Genomic DNA, 18,059 nt, shown 5'->3' with positions numbered 1-18,059 from the left:
AAAAAGTAATGAGAAATATGTATGTTTTACTGTCATTAAAACCACATTTTATTTTTATAATGAAACATAATTTATTGTTTATTACATTATTTAATGTACATTAAATTAAAATGAAAATTACTCTTTTATAAAATCATAGCACTAGCATATAAAATAAATACTGTGAAAGATAACATTAACTAAAAAACAAAATTTGTAGTAAAAAGTAAGTAGTTTCTTATATTATTTGAGTTAATAAAAATTATTAATTTTAATTGTTGTTATTAATAATTTTTAATAGATTCTTCGATAATGAATTCTTTTTCAATTTTAATTTCTTTGATAATTATATGTTTAAGTAAAAAATCTTTTGGGAACAATAGAGTAAACTATCATGTTCCTATTAGTCACGATGCTTTAGTAAATACTGTACTAAGACTTCAGTACATTGAAAATATGTGTCAGACTAGTTACAAAATGGAGGAAAAATTTGAAGAACTAAATAAACAACAAGATGCTACATTAAGGGTGTCAATCAAATGGTATTTAGAAACTCTACAATGTGCTTACATGAATGAAGTTTTATTGCATATGTTATTAACTTTTAATTTATTTGTGGCTGAGAATAAAGAATTTGAAAAAAAATTTGAGTTAGTTGTGAAATACAAAGCAATAATTCGAGATATGATAGCCACGGCATACAATTTAGGAAGTAGAGAACTTAATGTTTTGTGGATAACCTACATATATATGGAAAAATTACTAGAAGCTCCAACTTCCGAAATTATGTTTTTAAGAACAACGTCTACTGGTAAGAATTTACCTAATGTGGCATTTATACATTCTGCAATTATTAAACGTTTAAAAACAACATTGACCTCTTCTGATTGTGGGGGTTATGATAAAAAAAATTTTAATTTTGAAGAACATGAGATTTCTGAATGTAAACTGAAGAATAATGATAAAATATGTATTATTAATGTGGAAAAACGAATAAATAGCAATATTTCAAGTATAGAACAGTTAATGAAAAAACATAAAGACAATGAAGTTATACCGGAAAATCTAGAATATTTTACAACTGACCAATTGTTCATATACGATATTGTTAAATCTAAAGATTTTATGAATGATTTAACAAAAAAATTTATAGTGGAAATTGAATGGAAAAATATAACAGATGAATTAATTATGTTAAATGAAAAGAGTCGCACTTTAGATTCTTTAGTAAGTGGTTCCACTTGCTTAATTGCTTACCAAAAATTATTTTTGAACTTTATAAAATTAATCATTGTTAGAATGACACGAAAACACTTGATATATCAAAGCAAAGAAACTAACACATTAAACAATATCAAAAGTTTTTCAAAAATAAGAGAAAAAAAATTTAATTACTCTAAAGAAATAATTGATGTGTTAAAAGATTTTGTAAATTTTTTTCAATTTACAAAAGAAGATGAATTAACATCTATTTTTGAAATGTTAAAAAAATATTTAGAAATTAAACAATTTCAAAAATCGAAGTTAACAGTGAGTGAAGTAATAAATTTTGTAAAAAAGAAAGAAACTGAGATTATTTCAAATTATTTTCATAAAACTATTAAAGTCAATAGTTTAGGAATTAAACTAGTAAATTCATCAAACTTTAAATTAATTGAAGAGTTTGCAAAACAAAAAGGTATCAGTATAGAATATTTGGAAGTTCAGAATCCGATTGAGTTAAATTTGCAGATTATGAAAATATTATATAAATATTTAAAAGATCATAGTGCACTTAAAAATATGAACTTTGGTATCATTACTGCATTTATTACTTCCAACGAACGCTATATTGTATAATGAAAATTTTACTAGATACCAATATAAAGTTTATTAGTTATTTGACAATAAATCATTTTAAATTCATCAATTTAAATAATTAACAATAAAAAGATTATTTTGTTTGATAAATTTTTTTTTTTATTATGATCTGTAATCATTAAAATCCATTATATTAATGTAAAATTTTTATCTTCACGCATTATAGTTACTCCACAGGCATTTAATCAATATAATTAATTGTTTGTAATAGTGTTTCTCCTAAAACTTTTATCGAGCTAACTTAACTTTAATAAAGATAATATTATATATTTTATATTTTATATATAATAACTATTTCAAAATGTTGAAAAAAGAAAAAAGCTTTATTTTAATTTTATTGTTGCTAAATAGAAAATTATTAGTAGCTCAAAAATAGCTTAACTTAAAAAAGAATTAGCTGAAAAATGGTTTATCGGATGAAAAATTATATGAACAAAAGCATTTGATTAATTTGCAAAAATGATGACTGTTATCGTGTTAATAAATACCACGAGTAGTATAGGAACCGCAAGTGGGTTCTCTAATTTCGCAAGAGAGTTTTTATTTGTACTGACTATTCAGGTAACCCACTCAAAAGTTGGACTAGGCTGGTTAACTTTGTATAAACGTTATAGATTTTTTTGTTTATTTACTCAATATTTTATTCTATCACTTAATTTCTCTAGTTACCTACTTAATTTATGTACTCATTATGCTTAACCTTAAACCTTAAATCTTATACATATTTACGGTTGTGTATATATTTGGTATAGATGTAAATTTTATAAAGTTATTTGAATAAAAAAAAAAAAAAAATCTTATACATTTTCTGTCAAATATAAGTTTACCTTAGTGATGTTGGAAAATAAGGTTGTAATTAAATATGCTTTGAATTTTTGTGTAATTATAATATTTGCCAAGCCACTTCTTGCACTTGTTGAAAGATCATGAAGTCAAGGAGAAATGACTCGAATTGACTGTTTTTGTGCCATTTTATATTAAATTTAATTCATCTATATGTGCAAGAAGTGTTACGACCTTTTACTATTATCTGTTTATTATTTGATGGTGTTAGTTTTTACATATTATTTTACTTAAAATAGATGATTTGTTACAACTAAAGAATTCTTTGTAGTTAATTGCGTATCCAATAATACGGGAAAGCACCACACACTCTGTATATAATTTAACACAGCATGAGAATAAGAGTAACAGTACAAATAAATATATACATGTTTTTGTTTACGCAAAAATACACCTTACAAAATAGAGCGCATTATCAGTATTACTATACATAGTCGGCGGTGGCCTTGTCATGGTGTCAAGGGCGGGGAATCACCTGATGACAACCGATTGTCATAGAGATAGGTGGACGTTTGATATGGAGTGACTAGCTGTGAAGATTTAATTTTGTGGTTTTTCTATTAGAACTGAACATGTGTGTCGTGTACTTTTTTAACATATGATAATTAGTCCTTATAGTTATATTAGTATATGCTTTAATAATTATACTACAATAAAGTCGCTTCAGCAAGAGCAAAGGATGGTTTTTATTAAGATTTCAGCATTCTTATTTCCAAATCACAATTACTCCTTAAGGCTGATGAAATCAGGATAATTTGGTCTAATAATAAATAGTAAACACAGATTGTGCTTATTTCAAAGAGAAACAATATTTACAATAATAAGTACAGTAATTAAAATCAATGAAACAATATGCAAAATCTTCCGTCGGTTAAAATCAACGTGACAGTTGAAAAGATAATCTATTATTTTCGTGTACATCCGATAGACCGGTTCACATCACTCGTCGGCCACCCGTATAGTGCGACCTGTCGGACATGAGGAAGAAGCGCCGCGATCAATATCCAGCGAGAACACTGGAAATGCGATGAGACCCCGACAAGACATAAACTGATTTTTCACCGTCTTTAAGAATAAATCGAATTTTTCTTTCGTTCTAGTTATAGTTTTGAAAAATATTTATATATACGTTTAGAATGATGACCTTTGAATATAACAATGTATATTTTAGCACTAAGATATTTTTCTTCCATAAGTCCTAAACATTACTGTGAATTATCTGACCAGGTTTTGTTGTTATAGTACTGATCAGTGTAAATATCTTTCTGTGTTTTTAGCGTAAACATATATTTTGCAGAAAAATTTGTTTTCCGTTTTCTTGTGTTGAATTCTCGTATGCTTTAGGTAATGTCTAACTCATTGAATATTTTAATGACCTAGTTTTTCATATAACTTCTATAATGTATAATATTTTCATCAATATCATTGACCAACAAAGAAGATGCTTCAGTCTTAAAATTAGTTGGTGTTAATATATTTTAGTCTGATAAATAGGAATATGATTTTAAAAAATGTTTGCCATAGTTGAGGTATATAAATAGGCATAGCCTATTCAATAATATATTATTCTATTCAACTATTTGAAATATTTGAAAAGATTAAGTGTTAATCTTTATATATTTTTATTTAAAATTTTATTATTAACCTAACAAAATTATTCATCAGTTAGCTATTTTACAAAATAGACTATATTTGGTTTTTAAATGTTTAATGATATTTTAAATTCAGAGGAAAACTGGGACTAGTTTTAGAACTAAGCCTAGATTTTAATAACTATGGGTGTGAAGTTATTGTATTAAACTTATTAAATATTATTAATAACCAACATGACAATTTATAATATTTAATCTAATTTTTTTCTAAGCTCAAAGTATGAGTTCAGAAATAACTATATTTTAATTGTGACTTTATATACAAACATTTTCCAATAAACTTGATGAAGCCACTTATAAATTCTTATTAGAAGCTTTAAGTGCATCTACAAATGGATTCTTAGGAACCCCTGGTTCCTTAATTCTTATACGTTTTCCATTGTGACAAGCCGTTTCATGTCTGGTCTTAAAATCGTTGTCAAATATACTTCCACAACTTTCACATTGCACTTTTCTACGTTTACCCATATTTAAACTTTGGATTTAGGCAGTCAGAATGTGTTAAAAGTTCAAATTTATTAGTAAATTAAACATTTTTAGACTACTATTAAGGACAACAAAGATTACATAAATTTTTTTAGAGTAAAATTGATTAATTTACATAAAATTAGAAATTTTTTTAATGTATTATTTACTTAAGTTCCTATTATTTGGATTAGGATACATTTTTCCGTATTTATATTTTCGCTAACCTGATATCTGCTTGACCATTTTTCCGCACGGACATTTTTTATACCGAATACCTATAATTTGACTTAAAATTAGTTAATAGATTCAAAACTTTTCGCAAATTTAGATTACTAAATGAAAACGCTTACTTCTATAATTCACTTCGTTTAAGTAGGTATACTCGATTAAGTGTGACGTTGTCACTAGTTTCAGAGCACGGTAGAAAGAGAAATACAATAATTTTTAAACACAGTTGTCAGTTGATAATAAGTTTTTAAAATAAAAACAAATTCTAAAAATACTGGGAGTGACCAGCACTTCCAGTGGTTCTATTGGTGGTTGGTATAATAGTTTAGCGGCGTATGCTGACAAACGATATACTAAACAAATTATACGTATATAAAATTGTATAAAGATAACGATTCAAATTAGTCGTAAGCATATGAGTAGACGCAAACATTGGTTTTACCATTAACGATAAGGGAATATAACATGATGCTTTTATGCAATGTTTTTTTTTTTTGTTGATCCGTGGCTGTGTATACAGGGTGGCCCACCACTCACTGACAACTTAAATAACTTTTGATCCAGTAAATATTTTTAGCTGATTTTTTTTTTAAATATTAGTTAGACGTTAGGTCTATAGCTATATCTCAATAATTAATTTTTTTACATTTTATTAAAAATATTAATTATTTTAAAATTTTAAATAAAAAGTAAAAAAAAAATCTAAGATAGCTATTTTGTAGAGTAGAATTTAAGAAAAATTTTAGTAAAAAAATATCTTATTAATATTCAGTAGTAAATATTCTGTAGCGTTTTGAAGTTTGTGAAATTTTGAATTTTCATGTACTATTTTACGGTATTAAACATTGAAATACGTATTGAGAAAAGGACAGAAGAAAACGCTATCTTTTCAATATACTTTTGAATGAGAGTGATAAGTAATAATTGCCTTATCTAATTTCTTATCATGGTATTAATGCCAAGTTTGTAATGTATACACATTATCATCATATGTATACACAGTAATCATGAAAAGATAGCGTTTTCTTCTGTCCTTTTCTCAATACGTATTTCAATGTTTAATACCGTAAAATAATACATGAAAATTCAAATTTTCACAAACTTCAAAACGCTACAGAATATTTACTACTGAATATTAATAAGATATTTTTTTACTAAAATTTTTCTTAAATTCTACTCTACAAAATAGCTATCTTAGATTTTTTTTTTACATTTTATTTAAAATTTAAAAATAATTAATATTTTTAATAAAATGTAAAAAAATTAATTATTGAGATATAGCTATAGACCTAACGTATAACTATTATTTAAAAAAAAAATCAACTAAAAATATTAACTGGATCAAAAGTTATTTAAGTTGTCAGTGAGTGGTGGGCCACCCTGTATATATATCATGTCTATGTCTATCGTCTATGGGCAAGTAAAACACATAAAAATTGAATGATAAAATCAATTTTTTTTTATTCAATTTCTTGACTTCGATTTAGCCAACTATAGTATTGAAAAAGTCCGAATGCCCGACTGGGCTAAGTTTAAGGGGACAAGATTCCCCCTCAGACCCCTCTTTAGTTTCGCCCCTGATTACAATTTCATACAAAATACTATTAATTCAACAATTATTAGTTTATTAGTTCTTTTTTTTCTCCCAATAATTTTTTCTTCTTAAATTTTCAACTATTTATCAGCTTGATCTAAGTGTCGCAACGATAGTGTATTATATACACTATTGTTACCTTGATTATTGTACTATTGTTACTATTGTATTGATCTTGTTTTTCCACTCACTCATTTATGTCTTTTTTTCACGTTACTTTCTCAGATTATTTCCTAAAACAATCTAGTGTATTCTTATACGTATGTTTCTTTAAATTAATTCAATCACATAGTTTAAAACTTACCATTGTTAATATGATTAACGCTTTTATTATTAATAAATACGCTTCTATAATTCACATATAATTCTCTTTTATTAAAATACCTCCTATAATTTTAAACAAACATTCTGAATGACTACAAGTCAACAACCGTGATTTTATCAACATCAGTGAATATTGGGAAAGAGTATTTTTAATATACTAATCAAGTAATAACTAGAAATCCAAGTACTATATTTATTATGTCTTTACAAATGATGCTATATAATAGTCTATAAATCATTGTCTATCAAATTAAATATATATTATTCATGTCGGTCTTTAAAACTGTTTCGAGAAATATGTATAAAATGCAATGTAATAACTTGACACGGGACCGCGCTACACTTTCGGCTGGCGTTCACCCACTTCTCCCTCGATATCAAACGTCCACCTATCTCTATGACAATCGGTTGTCATCAGGTGATTCCCCGCCCTTGACACCATGACAAGGCCACCGCCGACTATGTATAGTAATACTGATAATGCGCTCTATTTTGTAAGGTGTATTTTTGCGTAAACAAAAACATGTATATATTTATTTGTACTGTTACTCTTATTCTCATGCTGTGTTAAATTATATACAGAGTGTTCAGTAAGTCAGGAAACGGGTATCTATTGTTCTCATTGTTACAAACAATGAGAACAATAGATACCCGTTTCCTGACTTACTGAACACCCTGTATATATCGCGTGTGTGGTGCTCTCCCGTATTATTGTTATACACGATGCCCCGCGACTCGTGTCACCTTTATCAGCCGTCGCCCTACTATGAATATTTGACTGACCAACACCGCGTGTTATACGCTACGGTGCAAAGTCCAGCAAATGCCGCACGGCCGACGACGACCCGCCGCAAATGGTGCGAGAGTCTTCCTCCCGTTGTGAAAGCGACAACGTCGACAGCCGAACCGCACCCGCGCACCGTCGCCTACAACGCTGCTAACCATTTTGCCGTCCAAGGATTACGCCGAACATCGCGTCGTCGACGCCAGCGAAAGTGCCGCGATATTATGCGAAGATTATTATTACTGTGTTTATCTTTTCGGTTTGTTTTATTTTTGTTAAAATAATCTGTTGTCGCTCATTTAATAAACGGCCCACGGGTCTCTACCCTCAAAACCAGTGTCGACCACATTTTTGCGACGNTAATAAACGGCCCACGAGTCTCTACCCTCAAACCAGTGTCGACCACATTTTTGTGACGTAAGTCGTGTCATAAAGACTAAACAAGATAAAATTTTAAGTGTAGAAGAAGTTCTAAGTTATAAATCAAAAATTGATGATAAATATTTAAAACAACATTATATTATAGTTGATATAATCAACTATTGTTATGCTGAATTAATAGAATATAGAACGCTTCTATGACCAAAATAAATTTATCCGTTTTATTTCAAATGACAAAAGGTACAGTGCTACCAATTAGTGATGAGCAGTGAGGCCAAGGCGAAGTTTTTTTGTTCGTAATTCTAAATTTCATTTTGAAAAATCGAAATTTTGTTTTGAAAAGTAATATTGTGAGTAATTTGTCTATATTTTACAAAATAAAAGCATCGAATTAAAAAACTCTGATATTAGGAAATTTGTTTTATTTTTCAATCGCGCATAACTACTTCATTTTTTTATCAGTTTTACAAAATAATATATCATTTTCTTTGTTATGTATTAGAGTATAATGTCTATTAAAATTATTGTTGATAAATTTATTTTTTATTGGTGTAAGATTAAAGTTATAGGTAATTTAATATTGTTTAATTTTATGTAAAAAAAAATGAAAATCGGTTGAATGCAATTAAAGATATTTAGAATATAATGAAAACGTTTTTTCGCGGTACACGAAAAACGCTAATTTCGCAATAACTCAAAAACTGTTCTACTTTTTGTATTTTGGACTTCATTTTCGAACTCAGTGGACGATTTTACATAAAAAATGACTATCATAAGTCATAGGTCAATTTTGTTGTAAACTAGTGTAATTATTGTCTCATTTTAGACTCTGTTGCGTCTTAAGTCGTAAAAACAACAAAAAGAATGTAGTCGACACTGGTTGTTTATAAAGAGGAAAAAACCGTTTATTGATTTTTGAAATACATAAAGAGTAAAAACAATCGGAGCGTACACAAATATGTAAATTAAAACTATTGAAAACAAAGGAACCCGCCAAAGTTGCCGAAGTAACGTGTCGATCCTTGTGGTATACTCGAAGACGGTACGCATACGTTGGTGTCACGAAGATGACTGCCTGGACGTATTATTGCGGCGGGGTATTCGACGCTAGGCATTTGTTGGACTTTACACCACGACGATAAAGCGTGTGTTTAACGGTCCGGTTTACAGTGAAGCGGTGGCTGAGAAGGAGCTGATTGGACCACGGGGTGTCAACGTGTGACAACGCCGTGGCCGTGTCAACTCACACCTCCTAAAAACAACCATTTTCAACATAGAGCAATTGAAACAATAAATATTTTGTTGTATGAAGGAAATTGGAAATTATTAAATCACATAAGAATAATGATTGATGATGAAATTATTACTACTAATCAAATTACACGAGACACTGTAGATGATTTTAATTTTAATCTAAAAAAAATATTTTTTACAGCTGATTAGATGCAGGTATACCGAAGTATTGAAAAATTATAGCATATATATGTCTGCTGTAATACAAACATGTAAATATGAAAAAAATAAAGCTAGATTATTTGATTACGTGAACTGTATTAACCGATTTTTTGATGCGATTAAAAATTCAATAGAAATATTTAAATATCTGTTGTTAGCTTTAGATACATTAAAAGCTACATATATTTGGGAGGAGACGTGTATTGCACCTATTGGTTTAAATCAAATCTACTATTTAATAAAGTAATTTTATTCTCAGAATTGAAAAGATTAATTTAACAAGTAATAAAGATATCAATGTATCTCTCGATGAAAATAAATCGAATGCCGATAAGTTCTTATTCGATTTTCAAAGAACACGAATACTCTTTAATCGTGTGCTTATTGACGGATGTAATACTGTTAGTTCGCGTTGCTTGTTTGAAGATAAAGGTTTAAATAAGAGCCAATTAATAAATTCATGGATGGCTATAGTTTTTTCATCTACAAATAACAACGCTCTACAAAGTCCATTAGTGTTGTATGAATACGCTTTGAATCAATTTGTGCAATTTTATAGTACTGCTATTAAAAGTGAATACTATAGGTTAGGTTTCAATAAAATAACTATTAGTAACTAACAAAAGTTTTGTATTTGTATTTAAATTTTTTAAATATACAGGGTGGCCCACCACTCACTGACAACTTAAATAACTTTTGATCCAGTTAATATTTTTAGTTGATTTTTTTTTTAAATAATAGTTATACGTTAGGTCTATAGCTATATCTCAATAATTAATTTTTTTACATTTTATTAAAAATATTAATTATTTTTAAATTTTAAATAAAATGTAAAAAAAAAATCTAAGATAGCTATTTTGTAGAGTAGAATTTAAGAAAAATTTTAGTAAAAAAATATCTTATTAATATTCAGTAGTAAATATTCTGTAGCGTTTTGAAGTTTGTAAGAATTTGAATTTTCATGTACTATTTTACGGTTATAAACATTGAAATACGTATTGAGAAAAGGACAGAAGAAAACGCTATCTTTTCATGATTACTGTGTATACATATGATGATAATGTGTATACATTACAAACTTGGCATTAATACCTTGATAAGAAATTAGATAAGGCAATTATTACTTATCACTCTCATTCATCTGTCCTTTTCAATCTCATCAATCTCCCGTTTAGAATACTGTTGACGGGCATTTAGGCTCAACCCCTAAATAGCGACGTAACAATTGGTGGAGGCGCCGATCTCTTTGTTTTATTTTAAACTTTCAGTGAGGGATCTCCCCCTAAGTGTACTACAATTTTTGTATACCGCTTTTCACGGTTAATTTATAAATTAGATATTTTTTATTTATTATTGGCTCATTTTATTATAATAGTAACAATTGAATAATTAGGTATAATTATAAATTAAGTTTTTGAGCTACATAATCTTCTATAAATGTTTATATGCCTCTCTATAATTATTATTTAAAACGCACCTTCAATAATCAAACTTGTAGAATTACCAAAAGAGTTTGAAATTTATTAGGTTTAATAGTAATATTTTGGAATTAACACCAGATCAGGTTATTAGTATTTAAACAATATATTGAAATTTTGGTATTCCCCTCTGGTTCTTCCTTCTGTAATCAGTTTTAACAGTTCTTCGTGTCGCATATGATTTAGCCATACATTTTGTCTTCTAACTATATTATTTCATAATAACTTTCCTTCTGTTATTTTTTCCAGCACCTTTACATTGGTTACTCTGTCTATCCAACTTATTCTTTACATTCTTCTATAGCATCGCATTTCAAACGACTATAGCCTTTTTTGTTCTTGTGTTGATATTGTCCTGGTTTCACATCCATAAAAGGCTATACTCCTTACATATGTTATCAATAAATTCTTTCTTGTTTTTAGGCTAATGTTTATTGATGAAAGTAGATTTTTCTTGTTGTTTAAGGTTATTTTACCTTAAAATATGCGTTTTAATATTTCACTCTTATATTTCCTATCATTGCTGATTGTGCTCCCCGGGTATGCAAATTCATCTACATATTTTATTGAATATTTCATCCATAGTTTGAATCAGTTGATCTAAATCTTCCTTATTTTCAGCAATTAAGGCCATGTCATCGGCAAAATGCAACATACTTATTTTTTGACCGTTGATCTTTATCCCCAGATTGGTATGTTCTTTTACCTTGTCTATTGCTTCTTTAATATATGAGTTGAATATAATTGGAGATAGCGTGCATCCTTGTTTAACTGATTTATTTATTTTTGCTTCTTCTACTTTATCTTGAATTTTTACAACAGCTACCTCATCTTTATATAATTTATACAGCAGTTTCCCATCTGTGTGTTTTACTCCCATTATTGTTATCATGTTAAACATTAACGTCCAATTCACAATATCAAATGATTTTTCGATATCCACAAAAGCTATGAATGTATATTATCTTTCCTAAACCTTTTCTGAGTAATTATTCTCAATGCCAAAATTGCTTTTCTTGTTCCCATATTTTTCGTGCACCTGAATTGGTTCTCCGTTAGCGATTGTTCTATTTTGGATTCAATACGTTGGAATATAATCTTTGTTAGTGTTTTACAGGCATAGCAGACTAATTGTACGGAATTCTTTACAGTTTTTTGCTGCTGCTTTCTTTGGAAAGGGGATAATTATGATTTTTACGTAATCTTCCGGCATTTTATCAGTTACGTATATATCTCTGATAATTTGAAATAACTTGTTTTTAAATTTTTCTCCTGACTCCTTTCAAACCTCCGTTTGTATTCCATGAATTCCTGCTGCTTTTTTATTCTTTAGATTTTTCAAAGCTCCATCCTCAAACTGGGTTCATTTTGTATCTTTCTACTTTAGTTTTCTCTTCTTCATTTGTTTCATTTCCCTTAAGTGTTTCCACCTCATACAGAGTTTCTAAATATTCTTTCCATCTTTTAGCAATATCTTTTTGTTCATATTACATTTCCCCATTGATATCTTCTACTCCACCAGATCTGGTCTTATACTGGCCAAAGAACTTTATCACAATTTTATATGCTTTCTCTTTGCTTCTTTTTATAAGTTTTTCAAGTCATGGTCTCTTAATATAATCTCAAACTACCGTCCAATAGCTATACAGTCTTATATATCAAAAATATTCGAATTGCTTGTCCTTAATGGAATCCAAAGACCTTGTAATAACATTTTAATGGAAGAACAGTACGGCTTTCGTCCGGGTCGCTCATACTCCACCTGTAATCTTGTATTCTCCAACTAAATTTTTAATGCTTACCAAAGCCAATCACAAGTAGATTTAATATATAATGACTTCAGCAAAGCTTTTGACTTTATATGGTATGTAGTGTGGGATACCTATACTGCTTTGGGCTCACTTCAGGTAGAGCAAGTTCAGTGAAAGTTCCTACGCTTTGTCAGCAACTCACTCAGTATAGATTGTCCTAATCATAGATATATGATTAGATTTAGTTTAGATTTAGTATAGATTTCGTTCAGCGATACGTCAAAAGATCACAAATCGTAGCTAGTCGAAGACATTACCCTTAAAAATTGACAAAATTTCCCTCATTCCCCGTAAATGGGGGAAACCTCCAAAAAAATTACTAATTTAAAATTCGCTAATTCTCGAAATTTTTTCAAGTTTTTTTACTAACTTTTTTAAAAATCAACATATCAATATAATTTTTTTTTATAAATGCTTGATGTCTTTACCTATCATTTGGTATATTTTTTTTATATATCTGACACATAACCTGCCCATAGGGATGGGATTAAATATGACAACTTTTTCATAAAAAATTAACTTTTTCAACTTAACTTTTGAAAATGTTCCGGTAGGTCTGACACTTTTATATATATCTTAAATTAAAGCTAATGTAATATACTTTATCATGACAAAAAAAAAATTTCGGAATTTATTTTGTCTTCACGATGCAAACACACATCAAAGTTAATAAAAAAAACGTTTCGATGCAAATCTGTAGATAGTTTTTGATTTTAAGAAATTGGTAGATTATTCCAAAAGCAAAAATAACTTCTTTTTTTTTGTTTTATTTCGACTGGCCTTTGCACATAAAAAAATAAACAAAAAAATAAATAAATTTTAACACAAAAATAACATGTTTTTTAACTACGGCATCCATTTGCATAAAGAGGATAGGTCGTCGAGACAATTTGTTTTTTTAATGTATAGTACGTAAAATAAGCTTTAATTTGAAATGTTTTAAGGACTCAGTATTTCCGGAACATTTTTACAGTGAATAAAATCGCTATCATAAAAAATGCTTCCATGCAAATTTGTAGATAGTGTTTTTTTTTAAAAAATTGATAGATTATTCTAAAAACAACAATAACTCTTATTCCCTTAATTTTATCCTGATTAGTTATTTGATTTATAATTATTATATATGAATAAATAACAATTTTAGTAATTAAATTTAGTATGAAATTGATACTCAATAATTTAATATTGTAATTTTAACAGAGATATTATACAAATAATAAAGTAGTAGTGTATTTCTTTACTTTTAACGAGTATAAAAATTAAAAAGCTAGACCCAATCATTTTCAATAAAAAATGTTTGTTACTTATAATAAAGTTATAAGTTTTATACACTGGACTACAAGAAACTTTCATCTAAAAACTGCCGTAACTTTTTCAAAAATGAACATATCAATATAATAAAATATATCAATAAGAACATTAGGGCGACTCTTAGCTACATTAGAGGTTTTTTTCTTTAGTTTCGATGTGAAGCTGAGAAGGTATTGGTTTAACTATGATGTGTTTTTTTTTTTTGTGTCTGTTACCACTTTTTTTAGCTCTCACCGAACGGATTTCTTTAAACGATACGTCAAAAGATCACAAATTGTATCAAGTCGAAGAAATTACCCTCAAAAATTGAAGAAATTTTCCTCGTTCCCCGCAAATGGGGGAAATATCCAAAAAAATTACAAATTTAAAAATCGCTAACTTTCGAAATTTTTTTACTTTTTTTTCTTGAAACTTCCATAACTTTTTGAAAATTCAACAAATCTACATAATTTTTTTTATACTAAAACCTTAGATATTTACCTTTCATTTTATATCATTTTTTTGAAAATTTATCACTTAACTTGCTTATTGGAAGGGATTTAAAATAGCAACTTTTTTACAAAAATTAACTTTTTCAACTTAATTTTTGAAAATGTTCTGGAAATACTGCGTCCTTCAAACATATCAAATTAAAGCTTATTTTATGTACTATAATATGAAAAAAAAAAAATTTGTCCCGACGACCTATCTTCTATGCGCAAATGGCTACCATATTCAAAAATATGCTATTTTAACAATTTTTTTTTTTTTAATTAAACACTATCTACAGATTTGCATCGAAGCGTTTTTTATGATAGTGATTTTAATCACTGTCAGATATAATCTATACTGGACCCGACTATGCCACTACCCCACTGTGCCACCACCTCACTGTGCTTGGTTTTTTTATGTTATCTTTATAAATTATTCGCAATATTTTGTTTATCACATTGAGTGTAAAAAGTTGTGACAAAAGAGGCTATTGTGAAAAATGAACAACTAACAGGTTTTAAAGTATAATTATTTCGTTAAAATATGCTTATACATCATAATAAATTGACGTACTTTTTACAGTGCAATATTACATTCAAAAAAATAATGACAAATATGTATGTTTATTATATCTAAAACAGTACATAATTCATAGTTTATTTTTAAAACGTAGTTATTATTTAATTAATTTTAAATAAAAATAAAAATTTCTCTTAATAGTACTAGTATATAAAATAATAACTGTGAAGGTAAAATTTATTAACCAGAGGCGAAATTAGTGAACAAGTAAGTATTCTTATATATTATTTGTGTTAATAAAAATTATTTTTTTTAATAATTTTTTGATGGATTCTTACACATTGCACTCTTTTTCAATTTTAATTTCTTTAACAATTATATTTTTAAGTAAAAAATCGTTTGGGAACATTAGTGTAAATAATTATATTCCTAGTAGTCATGATGCTTTAGTAAATACTGTGCTAAGACTTCAGTACATTGAAAAAATGTGTCAGGCTAGTTACAAATTGGAGGAAACATTTGAAGAACTAAATAAACAACATGATTCTACATTAAGGGTGGCAATTAATTGGCATTTAGAAACTTTAAATTGTGCATACTTGAATCAAGTTTTGTTACATATGTTTTTAACGTTTAATTTATTTATGACCGAGACTAAACAATTTGAAAAAAAATTTGAGTTAATTGTGAAATACAAAGTAATAATTCGAGATATGATAGCCACGGCATATGATTTAGGAAGTAGAGAACTTAATGGTTTGTGGATAACCTACATATATATGGACAAATTACTAGAAGCTCCAGCTTCCGAAATTATGTTATTAAGAACAACGTCTACTGGCAAGAATTTACCTAATGTGGCATTTATACATTCTGCAATTATTAAACGTTTAAAAACAACATTAACCTCTTCCTATTGTGGGGGTTATGACAAAAAAATTTTGAATTTTGACGAATATGAGATTTTTGAATGCAAAGTAAAGAGTAATGATGAAATATGTATTATTAATGTGGAAAAACAAATAAATAGTAATATTTCAAGTATAGAACAGTTAATGAAAAAACATAAAGACAATAAAGTTATACCGGAAAATCTAGAATATTTTACAACTGACCAATTGTTCATATACGATATTGTTAAATCTAAAGATTTTATGAATGATTTAACAAAAAAATTTATAGTGGAAATTGAATGGAAAAATATAACAGATAAATTAATTATGTTAAATGAAAAGAGTCGTACTTTAGATTCTTTAGTTAGTGGTTCCACTTGCTTAATTGCTTACCAAAAATTATTTTTGAACTTTATAAAATTAATCATTGTTAGAATGACACGAAAACACTTGATATATCAAAGCAAAGCAACTAACACATTAAACAATATCAAAAGTTTTTCAAAAATAAAAGAAAAAAAATTTAATTACTCTAAAGAAATAATTGATGTGTTAAAAGATTTTGTGAATTTTTTTCAATTTACAAAAGAAGATGAATTAACATCTATTTTTGAAATGTTACAAAAATATTTAGAAGTTAAGCAATCCCAAAATTCTAAATTAACAATAAGTGAAGTAATAAATTTTGTAAAAAAGAAAGAAACTGAGATTATTTCAAAATATTTTCACAAAACCATTAAAGTCAATAGTTTAGGAATTAAATCAGTAAAATCATCAACATTTAAACTAATTGAAGAATTTGTAAAACAGAAAGGCATCAATGTTGAAAATGTTTCTAGGATCCAATCAATTGATCTAAATTTAAGAACTATAAAAGTATTATATAAATATTTAAAAGATCATAGTGCACTTAAAAATATGAACTTTGGTATCATTACTGCATTTATGACTTCTGACGAACGTTATATTGTATAATGACAATTATACTTAATTATAATTATTTAATTAATTAAAAAATATAAAGCTTATTAGTTATTTGACAATTAATCATGAAATATGCAAATAATTAACAATGTTATTATAATTAAAAATTTTATTTTACAATAAGTCATAAAATATACATATACATATTTAACATTAAAAATATTATAATGATAATATTTGTTATTTTTTTATAGTGGCTAGTAATCATTAAAAATTCCTCATTTTTATGTAAAAGCTAGTATGTTTACTAATTTATGATAAATTTGCGTTTTAAACATTTCATTATGTATATAAAATCCTATCTGTAAAGTATTTAAGTAAATATATTCAGGTACATATTGGTATATCAATATTGTGCTTAACATATTTTTTCTATAGTATTTAAGAGAAACAGGACTTTTTGATGCTGCAGATTCGGTATTGTCATTTCTGCGATTGTATGGAATATAGGAAACTAGTAAGAATTATTTTATTACAAGTATTTTAATACAAATATTATTTTACAACACAAACAAAATTAAGTAAGTAGAAAATATAAAATTACATTCATAACACAATTATTTATTTTCGTATTTTAATTTAAAAAATCCAGCACAGTGGGGTCGCGGCATAGTGGGGACGTTGCATAGTTGGGTCCAGTATAGATTTATTCTGACAGTGATTAAAATCACTATCATAAGAAACGCTTCGATACAAATCTGTAGATAGTGTTTAATTCTAAAAAAATGATGGACAAAAGCAACATCAACTTCTATTTCCTTAATTTTACCCAGATTAGTATTTTTTTTAATTATATATTACACAATTTTTAAAATTAATAGTTTTAAAATTATTATTGATTTTGACTTTTAATATGTTAAAAGTAATCATTTTGAACCTACTTTTTTTTGTACTTTAAAGTGAAAGTTTTAATAGAACAATAATGAATTTATTACCATAACTTTTAGCTCAACTTTGCAAGTTTGAAATTTACATTATTAAATAGAAAATAATGAAATTGTTAAGATTACTATCAGATTAATGA

General features: G+C 27.2%; 1 protein-coding gene across 3 annotated transcripts; it reads left to right on the top strand.

The window, feature by feature from the left end:
- Window positions 1–130: 130 nt before the first annotated feature.
- Window positions 131–17,117, top strand: LOC126910316 (uncharacterized). Of its 3 annotated transcripts, none has more exons than XM_050692792.1 (2): window positions 131–205; window positions 281–1,911. In XM_050692792.1, exon 2 carries the CDS (start codon window positions 292–294, stop codon window positions 1,816–1,818), a length of 1,527 nt encoding a protein of 508 aa, XP_050548749.1. In that variant the 5' UTR covers window positions 131–205; window positions 281–291; the 3' UTR covers window positions 1,819–1,911. The 3 variants fall into 3 exon arrangements, with proteins under 3 accessions (XP_050548749.1, XP_050548751.1, XP_050548750.1); XM_050692794.1 differs by adding an exon at window positions 16,011–17,117 and having other exon boundaries at window positions 137–802; XM_050692793.1 differs by adding an exon at window positions 16,066–17,115 and having other exon boundaries at window positions 137–857.
- The last annotated feature ends 942 nt before the right edge of the window (window positions 17,118–18,059 follow it).

This window comes from Daktulosphaira vitifoliae, unplaced genomic scaffold (assembly GCF_025091365.1).
Source record: "Daktulosphaira vitifoliae isolate Bord-2020 unplaced genomic scaffold, ASM2509136v1 Scaffold_1, whole genome shotgun sequence".
NCBI classification, from domain to species: domain Eukaryota; kingdom Metazoa; phylum Arthropoda; class Insecta; order Hemiptera; family Phylloxeridae; genus Daktulosphaira; species Daktulosphaira vitifoliae.
This window is presented reverse-complemented; position numbering and strand designations above follow the sequence as displayed.